The sequence below is a fragment of the Hyperolius riggenbachi genome, chromosome 3 (genome assembly GCF_040937935.1).
Source record: "Hyperolius riggenbachi isolate aHypRig1 chromosome 3, aHypRig1.pri, whole genome shotgun sequence".
Taxonomy (NCBI): Eukaryota; Metazoa; Chordata; class Amphibia; order Anura; family Hyperoliidae; genus Hyperolius; species Hyperolius riggenbachi.
Window position 1 is genome coordinate 322058314 of NC_090648.1, and position 27761 is coordinate 322086074.

The 27761-nt window shown below is 46.0% G+C and overlaps 1 protein-coding gene across 2 annotated transcripts in view; it reads left to right on the forward strand.

Moving 5' to 3' along the window:
• Positions 1-27761, forward strand: part of DCN (decorin) — a 146285-nt gene that overhangs the window by 81405 nt on the left and 37119 nt on the right. For both annotated transcript variants that reach the window (XM_068276814.1, XM_068276815.1), the window contains 2 exons: positions 1601-1714; positions 19291-19384. In XM_068276814.1, coding sequence (XP_068132915.1) covers positions 1601-1714; positions 19291-19384 — 208 coding nt within the window. The remainder of the gene's footprint in view (positions 1-1600; positions 1715-19290; positions 19385-27761) is intronic.

Below are 27761 nucleotides of genomic sequence, written 5' to 3' on the forward strand. Positions count from 1 at the left end.
CATATTTTCTCTTCCAGAATATAGCCAATATTTAAAAACAGCATGTCATTAGCCTATCTGCTTTGAATAGGCTAATGACAGATGAGTTTAAAGCGGAACGGTAAGGTGGAAATGAACTCACCACCAGCGTGAAGCTGATAGCAGGTTGGTCAGAGAAATCCCAGTTCTCCTGCAGCCAATAGAAATCCAGGTGAAACGGTGAAATCCCTCCCATGCAGTGTTGTTAGTCCTAGGCCTAAATAAAATTCAGCCTTGGATTCACTGCCTATTGGGTAATGACATCACATGCAGTTACTTCCTGATTTGCATAATACTGATATTTTACTGACATACTGATACCTAGAACACACTCCAAATGTTGAGGGTAGGGAGCCCCCCCCCCCCAGCTAACTATGTGCCAAATTATAGACCACCCCATCCCCACTGGTTCACAAGGTAGCTTTGATATACCCTAGCTCAGAAATCAACGGGACTCGGGGGATGCAATTTGGCCCTGAGGTAGTTCAGGGGACCCCTCCTGGATTGTAAAGGAGGTATGAGTACGGAGATCATTGCAAAATTTTGCAGCAATTGCGTTTTCAATTCTCATTTGGAATGAGAATTGGTACCTGAATGAGAATTTCAAACAGAATTTCAGTAAAATAGCGGTGATTTTACATCGATTATCAGTGTGAAACAGGGCCCTAAGTGATCTGTATAAACTTGGGTATCTCTAGCTCTGGGCATCAGCAGTAAACATAAATATTCCCATGCTGCAGATACCACACTGACAGTGTAAGATGATTTTTTTTCCTCTGCTTTGCTTATCTCTTCTTTTTCTCCTTATATCACACCAGTGGTGTAGCTAAAGATCCTGGACCCCATAGCAAAACCTACATGGGGCCCTCAGATCTAGGCACTCTCAAGCAATGCTACCTGCCCCAATCCTATGAGATATGAATTCATTGGGCAATTTACATTCTCATGCAATCTACACTGCATACAGTCCATGGACACTGAGACAAAGTCTGAGGGTAAATGAAAACAAGAAAGTTTATTGTGAATACATCAATTACAATTAGGCTACCTCTGCTCCAGTGCTCATTAGCAGCTGCTATTGCTGCTATAGCTATTGCCACACCCCTGTAGCACACTCCCTTTTCCTTTATTTTGTAAAATAAATGTTCTTCTTACAGTTTCTTTAAGACCTTTCAACGATAAACTGTATGCTGTAGGTAGTAATAGTGTTCTTATGAAGTGACAATGGGGAGAGGAGAGCCTATATGTGTTAGGCTGTGCTACTTACACAGATCTGTGGGTCAAACTACAGTATGTACTTAGTACAGTGCAAGCTACCTGAGAGTCCGTAGAAACACCTGTCACTAAGGCCACCCTTTTGAACCCGGTAAAGATATATGAAAAAGCTTATGTATAAATCAGTTTAAAAATAAATCCAGTGATCCTCAATTGGAATGACTAGAGAAGAATGCTATACTTTAATACATGTTCAGTCACAAGACTTTGTAAATAATTTGTGTACACTTATATTGTGGACTACATAGAGGACTGGTTGCAGAAATCGTCTGCAAAAGATCTAAGAGATTTGCATTATATTTTACAGAGCTGGGCACAAATCCTATAGACAGTTCAGGTATTGAAAAAGGAGCATTTCAAGGCATGAAGAAACTATCCTACCTCCGAGTTGCAGACACTAATATAACTAGCGTTCCCAAAGGTAAGAAGAAATAATAAAGCTCTTAAAGGACTTGATTTTAGCTTTGTTTACCTAATATTGTAATGGTAATGCCTGGTCCATGTTAAAGTGGAATTCTGGGCTGAAGAAGAACATATGATGAAGAGAGAAAACTGGATCTGCATCTCCTCCATTGCACTGGGTGTAACTTGATAATAGTGATGGTCATGTCTAGGAGAACTCATGAAGAAGCATGTGATTTATTCAGCTGACAGATTTGGAAAGCTCTGATTTGCTGTGATCACATCCTGCTTTAGGATATGATTATGACTAGCAAATCAGAGACTTACATATCTAAAACCTAAACGGATCACATGTTTTGCTATGAGTTCTCTTAGACATGATCATCACTGTTTATTAAGGTTCTCCTGGGCTAAAGGTCACTGAGAACATAAATGACCCTGAAAACCTGGATTTATTAATAATTATATCCTATTGCTTGGGAAAAGTTTGTATACCCCACCTGTGAATAATTAAGATAATTTACAGTTGTGCTGTACCAGTGATGTGCACACGAGGTATATGAGGATGCACGATTAAACACTATGGGCCTCATGCAACTGTCAGACTCGTTAGATTCGTTAGACTCGAGTCTAATAATCAGGCAATGATAACGTGGGAGTTGCGGTGAGGTGGATGTTCATTGGTAAGTGCAGGTTCTAGCGATGGGGGGAGTGAGGCAGCAGTGGCCGTGGTTCTGAAGGACAGAACCACAGTGCAAAACCTTGCTCCCCATCGCCCCAGAAATTGGAACATTTTGCCTGAGAAATGTTTCCTAACGATCGGTCATTGCACAAGTGTAGCAGGGAATAGGATTTGTTGGTAATCCTGGTGCGGTGGCCAGGTGATAAGTAGCTCGCATGTGCAAGCTACTCATCACCTTGAATTGTATCAGGCCAAATTTCTCAGGGAATCTGCCACATTGTTGCTCATTCAGATTTTTGTAAAATCAGCAGTCAATTTTGCCATATGCCCATGTTTGGCGTGAACTGGGATTTTCAAGAGTTTTTGTGTAAACAATAATTAAAAAGAGGTCTTTTTAATGTTTGCACAATCTTTGGATTAATTTTGGCCCCCAAATATTGATCAAAAGATGTGACTTATTAATCATTTCTCTTTGCTTGCACCTCAATTTATGATCGTTTTATCTGATCAAATGTGCTGGTTTCAAGAGGAAATGAATTTTGCCAGGGTCCTGATTCACTATAAATTATTTACTTAAGTGACTTAATGACTTAATGCGTATCAATCCATCATTTTTATTCCATTGATGATGACCAAGATTATCATACAAAGGAGGTTGACTGGGTATGATGTGTCCAGCTGTGGCTTATCAGTGTGATGCGGGCTTGGACAGCTCTGCCCCATGTGAGGCACAAGTGGTTTGCTGGAATGGTTTGCAGAACATTGGCTTTGGATTTGCACAGCTCAAGCTTCTTCCATGGCTCTGCAAGTGATAAATACTGGTAAAATAAAATGCAACGTGAGCTGCACTATGTGCAAAACATGCATTATGTCACTTGTGTAAAGAGTTAACTCGGAAGTGTTGGACCAAGTAAAAGATTCAGGATTTAACTGCACTAATCGGAATACCATACCACAGAAATTTTGGACCAATCACAAGACTTGGAAATATTCTGTAGTATCTGAGGCTTTTGATTGTTCTATTATTACCGCGGTAATCCAATTTCCACAGAAATATTCTGTCTTCTCTTTGCCTAGTGTTTCCGAGTTCTTTGATTAAGCTAAAATTACTGAGTTTTGTTAATGCAGCATTTCCGCGGAAATATGATTTACAGTGCCGTTTTCTGATTTTTGGTTACTGCTACGGAGAGCCAATTTGTGATCGGAAATTGGATTACTGCAGATATTTTCCAACCATCCCTATTTAAAATAATAGGCACCTGCTACATGTGAGCTTGTTTAGGCACTGGCATTATAGATTTGTTTACTTTCTATTCCACATTCGCTTTTATTCTTTGCTTCCAAAAGTAATGTATATATATCTTTTTTTTTTTACATATGCCAAATCCACATATATTAAGATTTTTGAAGCTCCACCATCTGGTATGACTAGAAAAGGTTTATGAGCAGAAAAGTCTTATTTTCAAAGGCTACAGATTTACTGTGATTAATAACTACATCCCGTTGTTTTCTGTGGAACTACTTTATGTAGTTCCTATGTAAAACAAAACTTTACTTGTGCTGGTACAGCTTAGCACATGAAGCTCAAAATAAATATATTTTATATCTAAATAGCACTGAGAATAGACATTTCTGTGTTTATTGTGAAAATATAACAGGGCAGCATTGTGGTAAAGATAAGCACTGTAGCCTTATAACACTTGAGTCTCAGTTTTGAATCCTGGCCAGAACACTATCTACATGGGGTCTGTATGATCTCCATATGTTTGTGGGGGTTTATTTTACAGTTAGCAGGGAACCTGTTGATCCAGACATAGGTGGTAAGTGTGGACTCTCACAGGACATGGATGGAAGCCAAGTAGTCACTGACCTTCACTAGAGTGCCGTGCTATGGTTGATAAGTGCTACCCACACTGATAAGTTAATTGATTTCCCCTGGCTGCAAAAAAATGTATAGTAAACTATCAGTAATCTTTACTGATATTTTACTATGATCTAATCCAACTCTACTTGCACACAGAACCCTCCTTGCCTACCGATGCTTAACCCTTCCTCTACCGACACCAACCCTGCCACAAAGCCTTGAAAAGCAGAAATAAAGTGACATTTGGGCACCAAATGCTACCAATAAAATAGTGGGTAGCTCCGAAGCTCGCTACTTTAGCGGTAGCTTTGGGCTCTCAAATGTAACTTTATTGCCACAAATCATTGCCACAGCCTCAGGCACTCAGATGTCTCTTGATTGCCGCTATTCACCACCTTGGGTGCCCATCATTCCTGCTAATCACAGCCTCAGGTGCTTAAAATTCCCCGCACTGCTGGTTATTGTGGCTTTTATCATTATGTCCTATGGCGGCACTTTTTTTCCATAGTGCTGTTTGCGGCCAAAATACCCGCCTGGGGGCAGTGACCTCTGTTTTAAGCCTTTGCATGGTGATGTAGTGCAGTGTTTTTCAACAATATTTTGGTCTTTACCCCTTTTGACAGCTTGTGCTCACCAAGTATTTCTTAAAAAGTAGACAATATTTCAAGTACCACTTGACACAGATATATTTAATAGTAGTACAGAGTAATTGTTTCTAAACAGTTTCCAGGTATTTACTATTGCTTTTAATTAGCTAAAATACTAATTTGGTGTTGTAGTTCATATAGGATTATCATTTTCTAAAACTATGAATTTATTGTAATAATTACAGTAATTAAATACTTTAAGCCCAAGTACCCTGCACCCATTAAAAGTACCCCCTGGGGTACAAGTAACACTGGTTGAGAACCTAGAGCGTAGTGGATACCATTGTTGCCTTAAAGTGCTTGGTCCCCAGTTCAAAGCAGGACACTATTTTCTATGTGTTTGTGTGGCTGTTTTCTTGGCACTCTGGTTTCTTCCCAGACTAAAAACACTTGCCTCAAAATTGGCCTTAGACTAAAATGGACCTATGATTGAAGTAAGGATTAGATTGTGAACCCCTAGAAGGTACAGTTAGCTACCCTCATGGGCGATTCTCAGCATTTTCTTTGATGGGTTTTCTTTTGATGGTTTTTTTTTATGAACAAATTCTCTTTTTTATTCTTCAATCACAAATCTTCTTCAAAGTTGCGGACACAATTTCAGGATTCCAAATCACAAAAAATACTGCCTGACATGTGTTTCACGGCCAAAAGCCACTTCCTCAGAGGCACACAGTATACAAACACATCAGCTGTAAACCATAAGAAGTGTAACACCGCAATCTGTGATGGAAAGAGAAAGAGCGTTCTACAGCGATTCCATGTGCGCCATGCACATTCATGGACTAGAGCTATTTAGTCCAAAATGTCTATTTAGTCCAAAATGTCTGTAGCAAGGCCGAGAGCCTCTGCCATGCTACAGACATTTTGGAGTTTCTCCGTTTATTGCCTGATGAAGCAGGAATGTGCCCGCGAAACGCGTTGCAAGGTAGAGTTTATGTACAATAAATATTATTTTTGATATAAATTAGGAATCCCTGTCTGTTTAATCTTGAGGGAGGTAAGTCCACCACTTTCCCCCTTTAATCGGTTTTTAGATGCTTTTATCCTTATTGGCGCCTCTTTTCAAAGATATTCTCAACAGTATATAGTCCACCCTGGGTGGTAGGGTGCCACCCCATCTTTCTTCCTATCTACAGAGAGCGACTTCTTAGACCTGATTGGGGTCAGGATTTAATTCTCCCCACCTGAAATTACAGTGGTTGCCTTTGTGGTAACCCTTGTTTGTGAGTATAAAATTCTTTACATTGTGCAATATATCCCTGTCCTTTAAAATACTACACTATACTGGGCTCTTGGTCTACACCTTCTTCTCGTTTACAAGCACATACTGAACAAGGCAGTCACAAACTCACAATGATGCAACTGCATAGCCGGTAGTCTTCAGAGATTTGAAAAAGCAACATCATCTGCGTATCCCCACTATTGAGGAATTCATTCATATGTTACAGGATAGCTATTTTCTACATTTCATATATTTTTACCAGTGTATACAAATTTTCATAAATATGTATTATTGACACATGCGAAAGGAGAATACTTTAATTTAGATGGGGTGCGGGCATTTATTTAATTTGGGCATTGTAAGGGAACCAAGAAAAGCTAATAATGCAGACTTGTTTGGAAAGCCCTTTGCAACTACAGTATACTGGGCCTTTACCCAGGCCCGGATTTACCTCATGGGAGCCTATAGGCACAGATGTTCTGGCACCTTAGTCTTTGTCCTCCATGAACCTACAAACCCTCACTGAACTGCACCACAAGTTGGCCCAGCTGTCACTTTTCCCCTTCTTCCAGCATTCCACTGACATGATCTCCCTTTAGTCAGGGGCACCTCTAGCTACTTAATACCATTTGCTACCTAAGGGCAGAGTGAGAAACCTCTCTTTTATACCCTCATCAGGCCTCTGCATACAGAAGGAGGGAGGGAGGCACTTGGGGAGGGTAGTGCCTACAGTGCCTTATGGTAAATCTGGCCCTACCTGTATCTGTACCAAAATGAAGGAATCAGTGCAAAAAAGAGCTTGTAATGTGCCAGGATGAGGAAGCTAGCATAAATAGTTCCAGGTTCCAGCTCAAGGTTAATGGGTTCTTCATAGACTGTTAAATTGATCTTAAAAAATCTCTGTCTATTTTCATTTTTCTGGTACAAGTGAGGCGAGAGTGAAAATTGTTCTATCTTGTTTAGATTTTTTATTAATGTCATTTTGTGCAGAACAGAAGATGATCATGAGCGCTCAGATACTTGCTTTCTCTCATTGATTGAAATTGTATTTAAAACATGACCTAGTAGTGGCAGACATGCTTAATATGCTTGAAAATGACAAATTTGGCATTTAGTTCACTGACTGGTAGCCAGTAAAAGTCATTTTAGGACATTTGGATGTGGTCACAGTTGGAGTGAGTCCTAAATATTTTTGAGTTAGTACTTAGGAGCTGTCTGAAAGAAGACTGATCTTTTTGTTTTACGAATAAAGGGAATTTACATAAATGTGCATGTTTTTCATTTGACCAGGTTGTTTACACCTTCTTACTTGGCATTTAGTTGATTATTCTCAAACTGAAGATTAAATAAATTCACAATTAACCACTACAGGACCACTGTTAGTATTTAAATGTCCTGTTTGTGCCTGTTAATGCCAAATGGACATTTTAATATGTTGCTTTCTCCTGCCGACACTGTAAATGCACGAGCGGGCTCCTGCCGCATATGCCCTTCTAAGACATATCTTTGATTGGTGAAAGGGAACAAGGTCCACACTCAACACTCAATTATTATTGGCTAAATACTGACCAATTTTACCACCTCCTTGTAGTAGGTGGATCAACAACTGATATTGAAAACTATGAGCAGAACTTAGCCAGTAATTGGCCAATCATAACTAAAAATGTGAACCAAGCTTTGGTGACTGAAAGGCAAATCATGCAATTAAATGACCAGTGTTTTTGTGAATCAGCAAGAATCATATTTATTACAAGTAGTCCCCAGGTTACCAACACCTGAGATATGAAAGACTACTGTCATGAACCTCATGATGGGGTCTATAGAGGCACAAAGGAGGACACTTGTGGCACACTTGTGAACACACACAGTGTTCTGACTTACATAAACATTTTACTTAAGAATGAAACTACATATATATATACACTATATCTTTGATTAACCGGGGACTACCTATATTAGAAATTATGTATTGTCTGTGTCCTTATGATCAGAAAAAATGCACTGCACAGACTAAACTGTTCAAAGTGCTCCTAGTGGAAACCTGCCCCCTTGTGCTTGTGGCAACCCTCATGCTTGTGGCAACCCTCAAACACCTGATACTAAAATTCAAAAAATGACCATCTTGCCAGACAGCATTTAATGCATTTTTTCATCCACTATAAAAACAATCCAGCGTTTGTTTTGAGGTCATATACGGTACCCCTTTATCAAGGCATATCACACAGTGTTTACAGGAGGACTCTGGAGTGGATTTTTGATGTGTTGGAACAGTGCCATCTGTTTTTTTGGCTTTAAAGAGACTCCGTAACAAAAATTGCATCCTGTTTTTTATCATCCTACAAGTTCCAAAAGCTATTCTAATGTGTTCTGGCTTACTGCAGCACGTTCTACTATCACCATCTCTGTAATAAATCAACTTATCTCTCTCTTGTCAGACTTGTCAGCCTGTGTCTGGAAGGCTGCCAAGTTCTTCAGTGTTGTGGTTCTGTGATGCATCTCCCCCCTCCAGGCTCCTCTCTGCACACTGCCTGTGTATTATTTAGATTAGGGCAGCTTCTCTCTTCTCTCTTATCTTTTACAAGCTGGATAAATCCTCCTCTGAGCTGGCTGGGCTTTCACATACTGAGGAATTACATACAGGGAGAGCTGTCTGCACTCTACAGGAAGAAACAGCCTGACACTTCAGTGGAAGATAGCTGCAGGGGGAAAGAAACACACAAATGATCTCTTGAGATTAAAAAGGAAGGCTGTATACAGCCTGCTTGTGTATGGATGTATTTTCTATGTGTGGACATACTGTACATCAGCCTACTTCCTGTTTTGGTGGCCATTTTGTTTGTTTGTAAACAAACTTTTTAAAACTGTTTTTAACCACTTTCAATGCGGCGAGGAGCGGCGAAATTGTGACAGAGGGTAATAGGAGATGTCCCCTAACGCACTGGTATGTTTACTTTTGTGCGATTTTAACAATACAGATTCTCTTTAACACCCTTTGCAGGGAAGATCTGTGCCTACACTCACATCGATTTGCTTGATGTACTCAGGCCACAACACACAGGACCTTAATCCCATCACCCATCAACAGTGATGCTCGGATACCCCCAATCACGTATTCGACCGAATTCAGCCGTGGCTGAATCAAAATCCAGATAAGTCGTGATTTTGATCTGGATTTGAAATGTACTTCCAGATTCGACTCACGGCGGTGATCCGGATTTTCCTTTAACGTTAATAGCAAAGCCCTCATACCTACTACAATCACCAGAATTGCATGGATTATAAAGGTGATCAGTGGCTACAACTTAAAAAAAATTCTAAAGGACTTTATAGCTTTTGAGAAAATCGAATTTATAGTTTCCAATGAAAAAGTATTGGTGATTAAATCCCGCCAAAACCCGACTACTTAAACGGTTAATAGCAAAGCCCCATTACATGCTATAAACACCAAATTTGCAGGATAAGTTAAGTAGAACAGTGTGAACAAGGGAAAAATCAAAAAAACTCTTTTATCTTTAGAGATAATCGATTTTAAAGGTTCGAAGGGAAATAGTATACATTTAAATACGGTAATGACAGTTAATGTATTTACCGCATTTACATGTACACTTTTTTCCTTTGAAATTTCCTTTGAACCTTTAAAATCTATTTTCTCAAAAAGTATGAGGTCTTTTTGGAAAAAAAATCCCTTGTTCCCAGTGTTCTACTTAACATATCCTGCAAATTTTGTGTTTATATCATGTAAGGGGTAGTGGTGCTCAAATACCCCTTTTCAAAATTCGAGTTAGGTCGAATTCGAATAGTAAATTATTCGAGATCAGTCGAATATTCGAGTTGAATAATTTTTACTATTCGATTCGACCTCGGAATTCGAGCTCACTATTCGAGTCGGTATTCGAGCTCATTATTCGAGCTGACTATTCGAAATGGCCTTAAATAGCTTCCAACACTTGTTTTGAGGGTGAATGATGCAAGAAACCTCTTTTTTTCCAAGTAACAACAGCAAGTGATTATGTGGGGATGTTCCTTTAAAAAAAAAAAGTTGAAAAGAGAAGTTGTGTCCAGAAATTTGTTCAGTACTGTATATACTTCTTCTTCTTCTTCTTTATCTTCTATATCTTCTTCTTCTTCTTCTTCTATATCTTCTTCTTCTATATCTTCTTCTTCTATATCTTCTTCTATATCTTCTTCTTTTATATTGTCTTCTTCTTCTTCATCTTCTTCATCATCATCTTCTTCTTCTTCATCTTCTTTTTCTTCATCTTCTTCATCTTCTTCTTCATCTTCTTCTTCATCTTCTTCATCTTCTTCATCTTCTTCTTCATCTTCTTCATCTTCTTCATCTTCTTCTTCTTCTTCATCTACTTCATCTTCAACTTCTTCATCTTCTTCTTCTTCTTCATCTTCTTCATCATCTTCATCTTCTTCATCTTCTTCATCTTCTTCATCTTCTTCTTCTTCATCATCTTCATCTTCTTCTTCATCTTCTTCTTCTTCATCATCTTCATCTTCTTCTTCTTCATCTTCTTCATCTTCATCTTCTTCATCTTCTTCTTCTTCTTCTTCTTCATCTTCTTCTTCATCTTCTTCTTCATCTTCTTCTTCTTCTTCATCATCTTCTTCTTCTTCATCTTCTTCATCTTCATCTTCTTCATCTTCTTCTTCTTCATCATCTTCATCTTCTTCTTCATCTTCTTCTTCTTCATCATCTTCATCTTCTTCTTCTTCATCTTCTTCTTCTTCATCATCTTCATCTTCTTCTTCTTCTTCATCTTCTTCATCTTCTTCATCTTCTTCTTATTCTTCTTCTACATCTACTTCATCTTCAACTTCTTCATCTTCTTCTTCCTCTTCATCTTCTTCATCATCTTCATCTTCTTCATCTTCTTCATCTTCTTCATCTTCTTCTTCTTCATCATCTTCATCTTCTTCTTCATCTTCTTCTTCTTCATCATCTTCATCTTCTTCATCTTCTTCATCTTCATCTTCTTCATCTTCTTCTTCTTCTTCTTCTTCATCTTCTTCATCTTCTTCATCTTCTTCTTCTTCTTCATCATCTTCTTCTTCTTCATCTTCTTCATCTTCATCTTCTTCATCTTCTTCATCTTCTTCTTCTTCATCATCTTCATCTTCTTCTTCTTCATCTTCTTCTTCTTCATCATCTTCATCTTCTTCTTCTTCATCTTCTTCTATATCGTCTTCTTCTTCACTTATTTCTCTTTTCAAATTTTTTTTTTTACAGAAATGCAGCTATTTTTGAGCGTAACAAATAGCTTGTGGCACACGCATGTTGGAAGCGCCATTGTATGTGCTCCCTGGCAGTGGAAACACACAGACAGCAGGAGGTAAATTCAGCAGCAGGAGGAGGAGGATGAGTGTGTGGCAGCAGGCAGTCAATGAGGCAGGCAGCGTGACATAATAGCCCTGGTACCTAGCGGTGATACCAGGGCTGTAAATAAACACAGCAGGCAGGAGGTCCCAGACAGCGGTCGTGCAGCCCACATTGTGTCCAATACACAACTGGGACAACACAGTTTTCAACCCGGGCACCTCAGAAAAATTAAACCTTTTTTTTTTTTTTATGGTTTTGTAGTTTTGGTTTTACAACCAATTACACAGATATAGCTATTTTTTGACGTAATAGCTGGTGGCAGAGTGGCAGCAGAAGGTAAATCTGTGTACCCTGGCGTTGGGAAACACAGACAGACAGACAGCAGCAGCAGCAGCAGGAGGAATGGAGGAGTAATGTGAGCAGCTATTGTTTGACGTAATAGCTGGTGGCAGAGTGGCAGCAGAAGGTAAATCTGTGTACCCTGGCGTTGGGAAACACAGACAGACAGCAGCATCAGCAGGAGGAATGGAGGAGTAGTGTGAGTGTGGCAGCAGGCAGGCAGCGTGACATAATAGCCCTGGTACCTAGCGGTGATACCAGGGCTGTAAATAAACACAGCAGGCAGGAGGTCCCAGACAGCGGTCGTGCAGCCCACATCGTGTCCAATACACAACTGGGACAACACAGTTTTCAACCTGGGCACCTCAGAAAAATTAAACCTTTTTTTTTTTTTTATGGTTTTGTAGTTTTGGTTTTACAACCAATTACACAGATATAGCTATTTTTTGACGTAATAGCTGGTGGCAGAGTGGCAGCAGAAGGTAAATCTGTGTACCCTGGCGTTGGGAAACACAGACAGACAGACAGACAGCAGCAGGAGGAATGGAGGAGTAATGTGAGCAGCTATTGTTTGACGTAATAGCTGGTGGCAGAGTGGCAGCAGAAGGTAAATCTGTGTACCCTGGCGTTGGGAAACACAGACAGACAGCAGCATCAGCAGGAGGAATGGAGGAGTAGTGTGAGTGTGGCAGCAGGCAGGCAGCGTGACATAATAGCCCTGGTACCTAGCGGTGATACCAGGGCTGTAAATAAACACAGCAGGCAGGAGGTCCCAGACAGCGGTCGTGCAGCCCACATTGTGTCCAATACACAACTGGGACAACACAGTTTTCAACCCGGGCACCTCAGAAAAATTAAACCTTTTTTTTTTTTATGGTTTTGTAGTTTTGGTTTTACAACCAATTACACAGATATAGCTATTTTTTGACGTAATAGCTGGTGGCAGAGTGGCAGCAGAAGGTAAATCTGTGTACCCTGGCGTTGGGAAACACAGACAGACAGACAGCAGCAGCAGCAGCAGGAGGAATGGAGGAGTAATGTGAGCAGCTATTGTTTGACGTAATAGCTGGTGGCAGAGTGGCAGCAGAAGGTAAATCTGTGTACCCTGGCAGTGGGAAACACAGACAGACAGCAGAAGGGCAGTACACAGCAGCCCACTGTAGGTGTAAAATGTGTGGCTGCAGGCGACGTAATAGTCAAAGTGAACCAGGCTGGCTTAGTGAGCAGGAGCCAGGAGGTGGTAAAGGGTGGTAAGGCACATTAACGATGGTTCTTAGCCAGTTCATGTCCCCCTCTCGCCGACAACAGGGGCCAGGAACTCGCCTTCCACCCACGCCTGGTTCATCTTGAGAAACGTCAGTCTGTCCACAGACTTGTGAGACAGACGTGAGCGTTTCTCGGTGACCACACCACCAGCTGCACTGAAGCAGCGCTCGGACAGCACGCTGGAAGGGGGGCAGGACAGCACTTCCAGGGCGTACTGCGCCAGCTCGCTCCAGATCTCCAGGCGCTTGACCCAATACTCCATGGGATCAACAGGGGCATCGCTGTCAAGCCCGCTGTAGGACCCCATGTAGTCAGCCACCATGCGGGTCAGGCGCTGGCTGTGACCGGTGGAGGATGCTGCTGCATGCACCTCCTCTCTAGTCACTGCTGCCGGAGCCTCTACAGTCCTGTAGAGCTCATGGCTGAGAGACAGCAGGTCTGTGGGGCGCTTGCTGCTGGATGCAGGCACCTGCTGCTGCCTCTGTGCTGGCTGCTGGACAGTGGGGGTGGAAGGCTGGGGGAAGGCTTCCTCCAAGCGCTCAACAAGGGCCTGCTGCAAGCTCCTTATTTGTTGCGCTGGGTCTCCTCCTGCAGGCGGCAGGAACTGGCTCAACTTCCCCTTGAGGCGTGGGTCCAACATCATGCTGATCCAGATGTCCTCCCTCTGCTTCATCTGGATCACCCTGGGGTCTCTGCGCAGGCACGTCAGCATGTGCGCTGCCATTGGGAAGAGGCGGGCCACGTCTGCTGGCACATCGACGGCAGTGCTGCTGTCCTCATCCTCCTCCTCTGCCTCGTCAGCCTCATCCTCTCTCCACCCCCGCACCAACTCAGCTGCACTGTGCTGATCCCCCTCATCAGCAGCAAGGTCAGGGACCTCCACCAAGTCCTCCTCCTCCCCCTCAGAGGTGGACTGTGCAGCTGCTTGTCGCTCCTGCTGGTCCAAGGCTGCCGCTCCCTGTTCCAGCAAAGCATCGAGGGCCCTGTTCAGCAGACAAACCAGGGGCACCCACTCGCAGACCATAGCATGGTCCCTGCTCACCATGTTAGTGGCCTGCAGAAAGGGAGCCAGCACTAAGCACACCTGCTGCATGTGCCTCCAGTCATCATCGGGGACGATGGACGGGATGTTGCTGGTCTTGTCCCTTCTCTGAGCGGCGGAAACAGTGGCCAGGGCAAGGTACTGTTTGACAACGCGCTTCTGTTCAACCAGACGCTCCAACATCGCCAGGGTGAAGTTCCAGCGAGTCGGAACGTCAAGGATCAGCCGATGGCGTGGCAGATCCAGCTCCTTTTGCACGTCTTCCAGGCTCGCACAGGCTGCAGCCGAGCGCCGGAAGTGACGCACAACGTTCCTTGCCATTTCCAGCAGTTCGCCCATCCCCTGGTAGGTGCGCAAGAACTTCTGCACCACCAGGTTCAGCACGTGGGCAAGACAGGGGATGTGGGTCAGGTTTCCCCTGTCTATTGCGGCAACCAGATTGGCCCCATTGTCGGCCACCACCTCTCCGACTCTGAGGCCTCTGGGGGTCAGCCAAATCCTCTCCTGCTCCTGGAGTTTGGCCAACACATGGGTTGCCGTCAGCTTGGTCTTCCCAAGGCTAACCAAGTGCAGCAACGCTTGGCAGTGGCGGGCCTTCACGCTGCTGCTGAGGCGGGGGGTTTGGCCAGGTGTGCCGGAGGATGGCAGAGGATCGGAGGAACCTGCTGCAGTTCCCCTGACCCTGCGGGGTGGCACCACCCACTGTGTTGCTGCTGCTGCTGTGCCCGCTGCTGCTCTCCCATCCTCACCCCCTCCACCAAGTTGACCCAGTGGACAGTGAAGGACAGGTAGCGGCCTGTCCCGAAGCGGCTGCTCCAGGAGTCCATGGTGACGTGGACCCTTTCACCAACCGCGTGCTCCAGCCCTCGCTCCACATTGGCCATCACAAAGCGGTGCAGTGCAGGAATGGCCTTGCGGGAGAAAAAGTGTCTGCTGGGGAGCTGCCAGTCTGGGGCTGCGCAAGCAAGAAGCGCACGAATGTCGCTCCCCTCCTGCACGAGCGTGTACGGCAGGAGTTGGGAGCACATGGCCCGTGCCAGCAAGCCGTTCAGCTGCCGCACGCGGCGGCTGCTGGGAGGCAGAGCCCTAACCACCCCCTGGAAGGACTCGCTCAAAAGGCTCTGGCGTGGCCTTTTGCTGGCGCGGGAATCAGCAGACACAGCGGAGGAGGCCACTGAGGACTGGCTGCCAGAACAGGCCTCAGTGTCGGCGGCAGGAGTTGCAGAGGGGGGAGGAGCAGTGCGTTTCCGCACTCCTGCTGGTACTGCTGGAGGAGCAGGAGGGCGGGTGGCTGCTGTTGCTGCTGCTGCTGAAGGCTGTGCAGTGATGGGTGTGGTGCCACTGCCAGCACCAGATGCCTTCAGCCTCTGGAACTCCTGATGCTGGTGGAAATGTTTCGCAGCAAGGTGGTTGATGAGCGAGCTTAAAGTTCTGCACCTCTGCTCAACTTCCGCTGACAGTGGTTGCAAGTGGCGTACTTGCTGTACACTGTGGGCATGGTGAAAAAGCGCCAGATTGGTGACAGAAACATCCCCCTACGGCATGGAAGCGCTGCTGCCTGTCTCCCTGTGGTGGTTTGGGGGGGGGCTTGGGGGGCTCGGGTGCGGCTGGTGGTGGTACTGGCAGATGCTGCTGCTGCTGCTGCTGAGCCTGAGACACCAGCAGGCTGTGGGACCTGCCTACTGCTGCTGCCAATGCTTGCAATGATGCGCCTCCTTGCAAGGCCCACAAGAGCATCCTCCTCCTCAGAGCTGCTGAGGACGACATCCCCTGGAGGTGGTGGCACCCAGTCTCTGTCTGTCACCGGGTCATCAACATCCTCCCCCTCCTGAAACATGTCCTGCTGGGATGAGGACCCCCCAAACTCCTCTCCTGATGCATGGATGGGCTGCTTGACTGTCGCCACAGTCTTGCTGTCCAATCCCTCATCCCCCAAAGTGCCCATCAGCATCTCCTCCTCAAGATCGCCAACAACAGCAGACAATTTACTCATGATGCCTGGGGTCAAAAGACTGCTGAATGACAGGTCGGCGAGTGACGGTGAACTGGCCTCCTCCCCAGACCCTGCTGGGCGGCTGCTGCGAACAGGGGTGGTGGTGGTGGTGGTGAGGGTGGAGGCCTCAGATGCAGAGCTGATGGTGGGCTGCTCATCCTCCGTCATGAGTTGCACCACAGTGTCTGCATGCTTTTCCTCAATGGGACGTTTCCGACCCGGCTGGAGGAAAATCGGAGCAGGTGCTACACGCTGCTGCTGCTGTGTCTCTGCAGCGTGAGTTGCAGATGCTCCTGCTGGGCGGCGCCCAAGGCGTCCACGGCCAATGGCTATGGGAGGAATGTTAGCCACTGACGCTGCTGCTGCTGCTGCTGCGGAACTGTGCATGGTGGCGCGCCTGCGCCCGCGGCTTGCCACAATGCTGCTCCCTCTCCTCCTGATTCCCTTGCTGCCCTTCCCCTTGCCCAAACCGCGCTGGCTGCCACTTCCAGACATCTTCGATGTTTTGGGCGTATAGACAAAAGTTTTTTAAAAGGGCGGGTGAAAAGTGGGGTACTTTAATGGAGTGGGTTGGTGGGTGAGGTGACTGAGTGAGTGTCCCTAGTACAGTAAGTAAGTAGTAACAGTCAGGAAGTACAACTAGCAGTTACAACTTACAATAATCAGTAGTAATCACAAGTAAATTTAGTGTGTGTACACTACAGACAGTGAGTGCACGCACGCGCAAACACGCGCAGGAGCTAGCCTATGAACAGTGACTGAGTGAGTGTCCCTAGTACAGTAAGTAAGTAAGTAGTAACAGTCAGTAAGTACAACTAACTAATTACAATAATCAATCAGTTATCAGAAGGAAATAGAGTGTGTGTAGTGTGTACACAGACAGTGAGTGCACACACGCAGGAGCTAGTAGCCTATGAACAGTGACTGAGTGTCCTAGACTCCTAGTACAGTAAGTAGTAACAGTAAGTACAACTAACTAATTACAATAATCAATCAGTTATCAGAAGGAAATAGAGTGTGTGTAGTGTGTACACAGACAGTGAGTGCACACACGCAGGAGCTAGTAGCCTATGAACAGTGACTGAGTGTCCTAGACTCCTAGTACAGTAAGTAGTAACAGTAAGTACAACTAACTAATTACAATAATCAATCAGTTATCAGAAGGAAATAGAGTGTGTGTAGTGTGTACACAGACAGTGAGTGCACACACGCAGGAGCTAGTAGCCTATGAACAGTGACTGAGTGTCCTAGACTCCTAGTACAGTAAGTAGTAACAGTAAGTACAACTAACTAATTACAATAATCAATCAGTTATCAGAAGGAAATAGAGTGTGTGTAGTGTGTACACAGACAGTGAGTGCACACACGCAGGAGCTAGTAGCCTATGAACAGTGACTGAGTGTCCGAGACTCCTAGTACAGTAAGTAGTAACAGTGAGTACAACTAACTAATTACAATATTCAATTACAATAATCAATCAGTTATCAGAACTTGGAAATAGAGTGTGTGTAGTGTGTACACAGACAGTGAGTGCACACACGCAGGAGCAGCTAGTAGCCTATGAACAGTGACAGTGAGTGTCCTAGTACAGTTACAGTATATAACTACAATACTAATACAATCAGTAGTAAAGGACAGCAGAAATACTGGTATAGATGAGAGAAATAAACAGAGGACAGGAGGACAGCTGCCCACACAGGCAGGCCCTGAGGCCTAAAGCTGTAAGCCTGCAGCAGCTGGCCTGTCTCTATGTAACACAAAAGCTACTAACTAAAATACAATGTCTAACTAACTAACAACAATATAGGTGTGTATAGGAGGTGTATGTGAGCAAAAACGCTAGGTAAATGACCACAATAAAGCTCTTGCTAAGCCAAAGCACAAAGGAGCAACTCTCTCTCTATGCAAGTCTCAGGCAAGGACGGAGAAACGTAACATGGCGGCCGCTATTTATAGGGTAGGGGCTGGCCAGGGTCCCCCTCTGTGATTGGCTGCCGTCAGAGGGCCTGGGAGCCCTCTGATTGGCTCTAAGGACATCAATCTGGGCTATGACGCTATTCGAGCTCGGTACCGAGCTCGAATAGCGCCGTTTGCTCGAATAGCTCGAATAGTGAATGGGCTATTCGAGTGTACGCGAATAGCCCATTCGAATAGCTGCAGCTATTCGGAGCTCGAATACCGAGCTCGAATAGCTGAAAAAGAGCTCGAATATTCGAGCTCTGCTGAGCACCACTGGTAAGGGGGCTTTGCTATTGACCGCTAAAGTCAACTGGGTTTAATCACGGATATTTTTACATGATCACGGCTATTAACCATGGCCAAATCCGTGATTGAATTCTGTGATCGATTCTCGATCACAGTATCGGATCATGGCGGCGGATAGGGAAAAAATGCTTGTGAATCATGGCTATTCCGTGATCACAAGGTCATGATGAACAACACTACCCATCAATCACTGAATCTTGCTGATGACAACCAGATGTGTGTTAATATAAACCTTTAATTTAAATAAATGGTATTTCCTTTTTAAACTCCTTTTTTTAAACATAATTTTAAACAATATTAGCCTGTTTTTTTACCTGGGCTGGGATTTCCAGTGAGATGAAAATGATTCCAAGATGATGCAGTATTATTAGTGTTTCTCAAACCTGTCCTCACGACTCCCCAATGGTGCATGTTTTGCAGGCAACTCACCTAAGCACAGGTGGGGTAATTAGTGTCTCAGATAGGTGGATTCCATGTAGCGGAGACACTAATTGCCCCACCTGTGCATAGGGGAGGTTGCCTGCAAAACATGCACCGTTGGGGAGTCATGAGTACAGGTTTGAGAAACACTGCTTTAATGTTTAACTCTTTGCAAATAGCTCATGAGTCTGCAATGGCCCATATATCTATTCACAAGGGATTGATTAAATGTTCATAGAGGGATATTTTGTAGTGGGCCGCAAGCTGTAAAGTTTCACCAACTGATTTTGGGGAAACACTTCTATGCATCGAAGCATGCAGATGCTGGGGGTTGCTGAAATGAATTGAATGAATTGCATGCAGATGCTGGGGGTTGCTGAAATGAATTGAATGAATTGCATGCAGATGCTGGGGGTTGCTGAAATGAATTGAATGAATTGCATGCAGATGCTGAGGGTTGCTGAAATGAATTGAATGAATGTATATATCCCACTGGATGGTTTTAACTGTCTTAACCCATGTTTAGGCCTGCCCGCATCTTTAACTGAGTTGCACCTTGATGGTAACAAGATTGCAAAGGTTGATGCTGACAGTCTCAATGGAATGAACAACCTAGCCAAGTAAGTTCAAACATTTCAAATCTTTATCCATAGACATAGATTTAAATGATATTTGCCCAAATTAGGGGCTATAATTGGTGAAAAGGGCACCCGTTATTTTATATTGGCTATGTCATGTTTATAGCAACTATATCATGGAAATGTTAAGGTTAGGGTTAGGACTAGGGTTATATTCTAATAGTGGCTACATCAGGTGCCTTTTGTAAACAGAATTGTACTCATTGGCTACAAACAGGCACCTTTTTATAAACAAAAACATGTTTATTGACTACATACTGCACCCTTTTATAAATGTAATCATGCTTATCAGCTATATCTGGCTCCCTTTTATAACCAAAATCATGTTTATCGGCTACATCTGGTGCCCTTTTTTCCAGACCCTCTTTTTACATGTAAGCCTTGTGCTACTGCTACCACGGTTTCTGCTAATTACTGACAGTTAGTACCAGTAAAATTGTTTTAGCGCTTTAAGCGCACCAAGCCCCGTGTTTGATGCTAATTATTTCATATATCTTATAAGGCTTTGAATGTTACATTGATATTATAAATAGTGATGGCTCAAACCTCCGATTTTCGGTTGCAGTTTGTGCTTTGTCATCATGTGCCTTCGTAAGGAAGTTGTCCCTACGTGGGTCTTGGTCTTTCAACAGCTCAATTTTTGGTGGCAGAGAGTACAGATGGCATCGCTCTCATCTGAGACAGACACACACACAAATTTCCACACCGCTGAGCCCTGGGGTAATGGCACTTTGGTGGTGGCGGCCGACTGAGTGTTAACTGGGGTGCCAGAAGCAGAGCTGGAGGAGGAAGATATGTCACACTTCCGTGCGGAAGCTGAGGAAGATGAGGAAGATGAGGTGTTCTGTGTTAAATAGTCAACTACGTCCTGACAATCTTGGGGGTTGATGGCACGCGCCTTCTGAACACTGTACTTTGATCCAGGGCCGCACGAAATCACAACAGCATGACCTCGAACAGACCTGCCGGGTGGCCTGCCTCTGCCTCTGCCTGTTTTGCCCATACTGGGGGGGATAAAGTGAAAGGTATGCACTGACTTGACTAATACAATGTGCAGTCACACAGGTGCAGTGAACAGGTATGCAGTGACTGGTATCAATACAATGTGCAGCTGTCACACACACAGGTACTGTGAACAGGTGCCGTGACTGGTATATAATATAACACTTATGGTCACGTAGGTAGGTAGGTGCACTGAACAAGTATGCAGTGATTGGTATTACAAATGTCCAGCTGTCACACACACAGGTACCGTAAACAGGTGCAGTGACTGGTATAAAACACTGCGTGCGGTCACGTAGGTAGGTGCACTGAACAGGTATGCAGGGATTGGTATTACAAATGTGCAGCTGTCCCACACACAGGTACCATGAACAGGTGCAGTGACTGGTATATAACACTGCATGCGGTCAAGTAGGTAGGTGCACTGAACAGGTATGCAGTGATTGGTATTACAAATGTGCAGCTGTCACACACACAGGTACCGTGAACAGGTGCAGTGACTGGTATAGAACACTGCGTGCGGTCACGTAGGTAGGTGCACTGAACAGGTATGCAGTGATTGGTATTACAAATGTGCAGCTGTCTCACACACACACAGGTACCGTGAACAGGTGCAGTGACTGGTATATAACACTGCATGCGGTCACGTAGGTAGGTGCACTGAACAGGTATGCAGTAAAAGCTTTGTTGCATAATAGGGATGATCGGAAAGGGCAATTTATGATTCCGTGGAAATTCCGGATTCCGCGGTAACTAAATTCCGTAACCGATACATTCCGGCAGATCCCCGTGGTATTCTGCAGAATTCCGCATTCCGGCGGAACCATTTCTACAATGTTAAAGGAAACGTAATGGATGTTTCCTTTTAAACAAATACCATTTCCCTGGCAGTCCTGCTGATAACTTTGGCTGTAGTGGTGGCTGAATCACAATCCTGATTACAATTTTTTTTTTGGAGCAACAGGAGTTGTCGTAGGCCATTGGGACCTAGAGGTGGTTTCACGGCAGTCATTATAATTTTTTTTGGGAGTAGCAGGAGTTGTCGTAGGCCATGGGACCTAGAGGTGGTTTCACGGCAGTCATTATCATTTTTTTTGGGAGTAGCAGGAGTTGTCGTAGGCCATGGGACCTAGAGGTGGTTCCACGGCAGTCATCACAATTTTTGTTTGGAGCAGCAGGAGTTGTCGTAGGCCATGGGACCTAGAGGTGGTTTCACAGCAGTCATTATAATTTTTTTTTTGGGAGCAGCAGAATTTGTCGTAGGCCATGGGACCTAGAGGTGGTTTCACAGCAGTCATTATAATTTTTTTGGGGAGCACCCAGAGTTGTCGTAGGCCATGGGACCTAAAGTTGGTTTCATGGCAGTCATTACAGCAAAATTTTAATTTTGTCTGTCCAATCTTCAATGTGAATCAGTGAGAGGGGCCTTGTAATTGTCACTGATCCATGACTCGTTCACTTTTATGAACGTTAGTATGTCCACATTGTCTGTGGACAGACGGGTCCTTTGGTCGGTGACCACCCCACCTGCAGCACTAAATACTCACTCAGAAAGAACACTGGCGGCGGGGGCATGCAAGAACCTCCAGTGCATACTGAGCGAGTTCAGGCCAGGTATTTATTTATTCATTTATTTATTGTATTTATAAAGCGCCAACATATTACGCAGCGCTGAACATTAATTTAGGTTACAGACAATATTTAGGGGTGACATACAGCAATATAACAATACAGGAATACAAGAAAACCAGATCACACAGCACAGTATTAGTACAAGGTAATGCTTAGTCAGTCACTGGATGAAGCATGGAGATTAGGCAAGTTAGGTTCACTCAAATGCATGGCATGGGTTCACAGTAATGGAGGTGCCAGATCAGGTAGGACACAAAAGGAGGAGGACCCTGCCCAAAGGCTTACAATCTAGAGGGAGAGGTAAGGACACGAATGGTAGTGGACCAAAGTTCAGCTGTAGGTTTAGAGCACTTTTGAGGGGTAGTAGGCCAGAGTGAAAAGGTGAGTTTTGAGGGCTTTCTTGAAGATGTTGAAGGAGGGGGCTGCCCTAATGGGTGGAGGTAGGGAGTTCCATAGTGTTGGAGCAGCTCTTGAGAAGTCCTGGAGGCGTGCATGGGACTGGGTGATGCGGGGGGCGGTTAGGCGAAGTTCATTGGAAGAGCGGAGTGAGCAGCTAGGTGTGTACCTCTGAGTAAGATCGGAAATGTAGGTTGGACAAGTTTTGTGGACAGATTTGTAGGTCAGACACAGTATCTTGAATCTGATTCTGGACTGGATAGGAAGCCAGTGGAGGGATTCTAGGAGGGGATCTGCCGTGGTGGAGCGATGGGAGCAGTGGATAATTCTGGCTGCCGCATTCATGATGGACTGCAGTGGGGTTGTTCGGGTCATAGGGAGACCAGACAGCAGGGCATTGCAGTAGTCAAGGCGGGAAATTATGAGGGCATGGATGAGGAGTTTGGTGGTGGCAGAGGTCAGGAAAGGGCGAATCTTATAGATGTTACGAAGGTGGAAGTTGCAGGACTTAGTGAGGTTTTGGATGTGGGAAGTGAAGGAGAGTGCGGAGTCCAGGGTGACACCCAGACAGCGGGCTTGAGAGGTAGGGCGAATGGTAGTGTGGTTAACAGTGACATGCACGTCTGGGAGGTTCGTGGATGGCCGGGGTGGGAAGATCATAAATTGCATTTTGTCTAGATTTAGTTTCAGGAACCTAGCAGACATCCAGGAGGAGATGGCGGATAGGCAGGAGGAGACCTTGTCCATGGTAGTGGTGGATATGTCAGGGGTGTGGAGGTAGATCTGGGTGTCATCTGCATACAGATGGTAGTTAAAACCCATGGAGGAGATAACCTTGCCAATGGAGGATGTGTATAGGGTGAACAGTAGGGGGCCAAGGACCGAACCTTGGGGGACTCCCACCGAGAGGTGGTTGGGGGTGGACGAGGACTCATTGAAGGTGGTCGTGAAGGAGTGGTTGGAGAGGTAGGATGAAAGCCAGGACAGGGCGAGATCGTGAATGCCCAAGGACTGGAGGGACTGGAGGAGTAGGGGATGATCTACTGTGTCAAAAGCTGCTGACAGGTCAAGGAGGAAGAGAATGGAGTATTTACCTTCAGCTTTAGCTAAGGCAAGGTCGTTGACCACTTTGGTGAGAGCAGTTTCGGTTGAGTGGACAGGCCGAAATCCAAATTGGAGTGGGTCTAGCAGTGAGTTAGCATTGAGGTACTGGGTCAGGCGTTTGTGAACCAGACGCTCAAGGAGTTTTGAGGCAAAGGGGAGGAGGGAGATAGGACGGTAGTTGGAGGGTAGCGAGGGGTCGAGTGAGGGTTTCTTGAGCAGGGGTAGCACAATGGCCTGCTTGAAGTCTGTGGGGAAGGTGCCTGTGGATAGGGAGAGGTTGAACAGGGTAGTGAGGACTGGGGCCAATTCCGTGAAGTGAGGCTGGAGTAAATCCGAAGGGATGGGGTCAAGGGGGGAAGTAGTGGTATGGGAAGTCTGCAGTAGGTGGTTGACTTCCTCGGTGGTAGTAGGAGTGAAGGATGTGAGGGGAGGATAGGGTGGAGGAGGAGCTGGTTGGGAGGGGGTGGGAGGTGAAGATTGGAAAATTGGATATTTCCTGGCGGATGGAGACAATTTTGTTGGTGAAGTGGGTGGCTAAATCTGTGGCAGAGAGGGAGGAAACGGAGGGTGGGGGGGTGGGTTTAAGCAGGGAGTTGAAGGTGGCAAAAAGACGCCGGGGGTTGGAAGCTTGTGCTCCGATGAGCTTAGTAAAGTATTCCTGCTTCGCATGAGCAAGGGCAGTGTGGAACTGCAGCAGCTTGGTCTTGTACTGTAGGAAATCCTGGTTAAGTCTAGTTTTTCTCCATTTCCGTTCAGTGGCGCGTGTTTTCCTCTGGAGGATGCGAATATGGGTAGTGCGCCAGGGCTGGGGGTTAGGGGGTCGGTTGTGGCGAAAAATTGGTGGAGCAGCTTTCTCTAGGGCTGATGAGAGAGTTTGGCGATACTGAGCTGCAGCAAGATTAGGACAGGTTAGGGTGGGGAGAGTGGAGGAGAGGGCATGGAGGGGGTCAGCAAGGACACTAGGGTTGAGCTTGCGTAGGTCTCGCTGCCATCGACCAGGTGGGTGGGTGGCTAAATTGGAGGTGCCTTCTGTGAGGAGGTTGAAGGTGAGAAGGTGATGGTCTGAGGGTGGAAAGGGTGCAATGTCAAGGTCTGCAATGGTGGTGGATTTAGTGAATACAAGGTCGAGAGTGTGACCTGCAGTGTGAGTGGGGGTGTTGGCGTGTTGTACAAGTCCAAGTGAGTTTGCAATGGTGAGTAGCCGGGTCACAGCAGAGCTCTGGGCTTCATCGATGGGAATATTGAAATCCCCAAGGATGATGGTGGGGAGGTCAGAGGAGAGGATATGAGGGAGCCAGGAGGCAAGGTCATCGAGAAATTGTGGGGTGGAGCCCGGAGGGCGGTATAAGACCGCAACAATGGCAGGGAGGGGGTGGTAGAGGCGAATGGTGTGGTATCCAGTTGTTTTGTCCAATACTCCATGGGGTCATCATTACTCTCTATATTGTCTGGAGCACTGGCCGACCCCAAGTAATCATTCACCATACGGGCCAGCCACTGGCGGTGACTACTTTGCCTGCTGGTGGTGCTGCTGCTACAAGGAGGATCTGGCATTGGCTGATAAAATTCCTTCAACATACTCAGCAGGTTCACAGATTGGCTAATGGTCCTGCTGCTGGGAGTGGGACCATCAGATCTTTGCTGAGTATGATGAGGCTTGGTAGCTTGGGCCCGGGATACAGGTTCAGGAAACGCATCTTCTACCCAACAAAGAAGGGCATCCCGGATGTTGCTCATCCTGGCATCTGCTTGGGAGGGGGGTATGAACTGCCGCATTTTCCCCTTGCACCAGGGATCTAAGATGGTGGCCACCCACAAGTCGAGCCTTGATTTGAATTTTTTAATCCGGGGCTCCTTACAGAGGCACTGGAGCATATGCGCAGCCATAGGGAAGAGATGTCTGTCATTAATCACCTCTTCCTGGCTGTCAGAACTGTCGTCATGTTCCAGCTCCACATCATCATAATCTTCTTCCCACCCCCGGACAATGGGCTCTTCCGCTTCCACAAGCTCTGCCTCCTCATCCAGGACTTGAGCATGCTCACTCACTCCCCCACTTGACTGACCACTGTTCAGTAGAGCTTCCTCCCCCTGTCCGAGCACTTTGTCAAGAGCCTTGTCCAGCATGAAGATAATAGGGAGCACTTCTGATATGCTGCAGTGCTCCTCACTGACCAATTTTGTTGCCTGCTCAAACGGCTCCAACACTTTACAGACCTGTCCAATCAGCTGCCACTGGTCCCCAGTAATGTAGTCCAGTGGCCCTGTTCTGGAGGAAGATGTCTGAGACAGGTATAGCCTGACCGCCATTCGCTGCTCCCACAACCTCTCCAGCATGTGGAGGGTGGAGTTCCACCGCATCAGATAATCTGAAATAAGACTGTGCTGCGGCAGGCTATGGCAGCGCATCAGCAGTTTCAAGACCGCAGTGGCGGTTGCGGAGCAACGGGTGTGGGCTGACACTTTTCGTGCTGAAGCCACAGCGTCCTTCAACCCATCAAAAGTTCATAAACATTTTTGGACTACAAGGTTGAAGACGTGGGCCAAGCAAGGTAAGTGAGTGTAACCACCTTTCGAAATGGCGGCCAGGATGTTGGCACCATTATCAGACACCACTACACCTGTGTTCAGTTTTCGGGGGAAAAGCCACTGCCAAATCTGATCCTGTAAGGCTGCAAGGATTACAGATCCGGTTTGCCTGTTCTCGTCCATGGATTCGAGTTTCAGCACTGCTTGGCATCGATGGCGCTGCAGACCAGTGTAGGAGCGGGACCACTTGCTGGGAGGCTCTGCAATGGCGGACTGGCCTTGGACAGAACAGGTAGAAGAGGGAAGTAGAACAGGCCTCCCCTTCAACGCACGTGGCGGCACCACCAGCTGAGATGCTCCAGATCTTGCACCCTCCTCAGCAGCACCGTGGAGGGTGACCCAATGGGCGGTAAAAGTTAGATACTTTCCCTGCCCATTCCTGCTGCTCCAGCCATCCATAGGGAAGTGCACCTTGCCACCGACAGCGTGATCCATAGACCGGCCGACACACTCCACAATATGCTGGTGAAGGGCAGGGATAGCATTCCTGGCAAAATAGTTGCGGCTGGGGATCCGCCATTGTGGAGCAACACTGTTCATCAGACTGCGGAAGGGGGCACAGTCCACAAACTGGTAGGGCAGCATCTGTTGGCACAAACAGCCTTTCCAGGAGCGCATTATTTTTCACAACAAAAGGATCACTTGCAGGGAGCATCCTCTTCCTCTGCAACATTTCTGGCACAGAGGCCTGACGCTGGAACCCTGGTGATTTAGAGGAAACCAACAAGGGTGATGATGAGGTGCTTGCCGAGGTCTGGAGTCCTCTTCCAGCCTGGCATGCAGAGGGATTTGCACAAGAATGGGACTGAGCAGGTTGGCTAGGGACAGGACGAGTAGAAAAAGAAGAGGAGGGGCCTGTTGCTGCTGCTTTTCCTCCACCTATCTTATTGTAATTTTTTACATATTCAAACTCCCGTCTGTGGTGGTTGCGCAGATGTCTTATCAGCCCTGAAGTGCCGAACCCGGTGCCCGATTTGCCTCTGCTCACCGATTTACGGCACATAGAACAGACTGCCCTGGATTTATCCTCTTCCAGAACAGTAAAATAATTCCATGCAGGGGATGTGCGTGCACGTGGAGCAGTGGTGCAAGTGGTGCGACCTGTTCTAGCACGTCCATGCTCAGCATTGGACTGGTGGGTACTGACAGACGAGAAAGCACTTGCAGGCTGTTGGCCAACCATCTGCTCTGTTTCTCCATGCTGCTCACACCTGCTAGTGCCTAACCCACCAGACAGCGACCACGTTGGATCAGCCGCCTCATCATCCAAAACATCATCCAGTTCAACCAAATCACTGGAACTCATAAGGGACTCTTCTGGACCATCCACCTGGCCACAAAACACCTCTGTATTTGACTGGTGGTGATGTAGATTGGTGGTGACACAAGCTCCCAGTTGTGATGGATTACTACTGGATGAAGAAAACACAGGGGCCATTTCTGTCACCGCAGAACCCACCACTTCTTGGGACCTTGGTCCCATGGTCTCCTCCAATGCCTTCTCCCAATCCTTCTCCACATCTCTCTCATCGATGTAGGTGTGCTTTACTTCTGGAGGAGAGTACTGGGAGGAAGCAACCTCGTCAAGAGAAGCAGCTGCGGTCGGGTTCTGGTCATGAGGAACCTGGCGGCCACT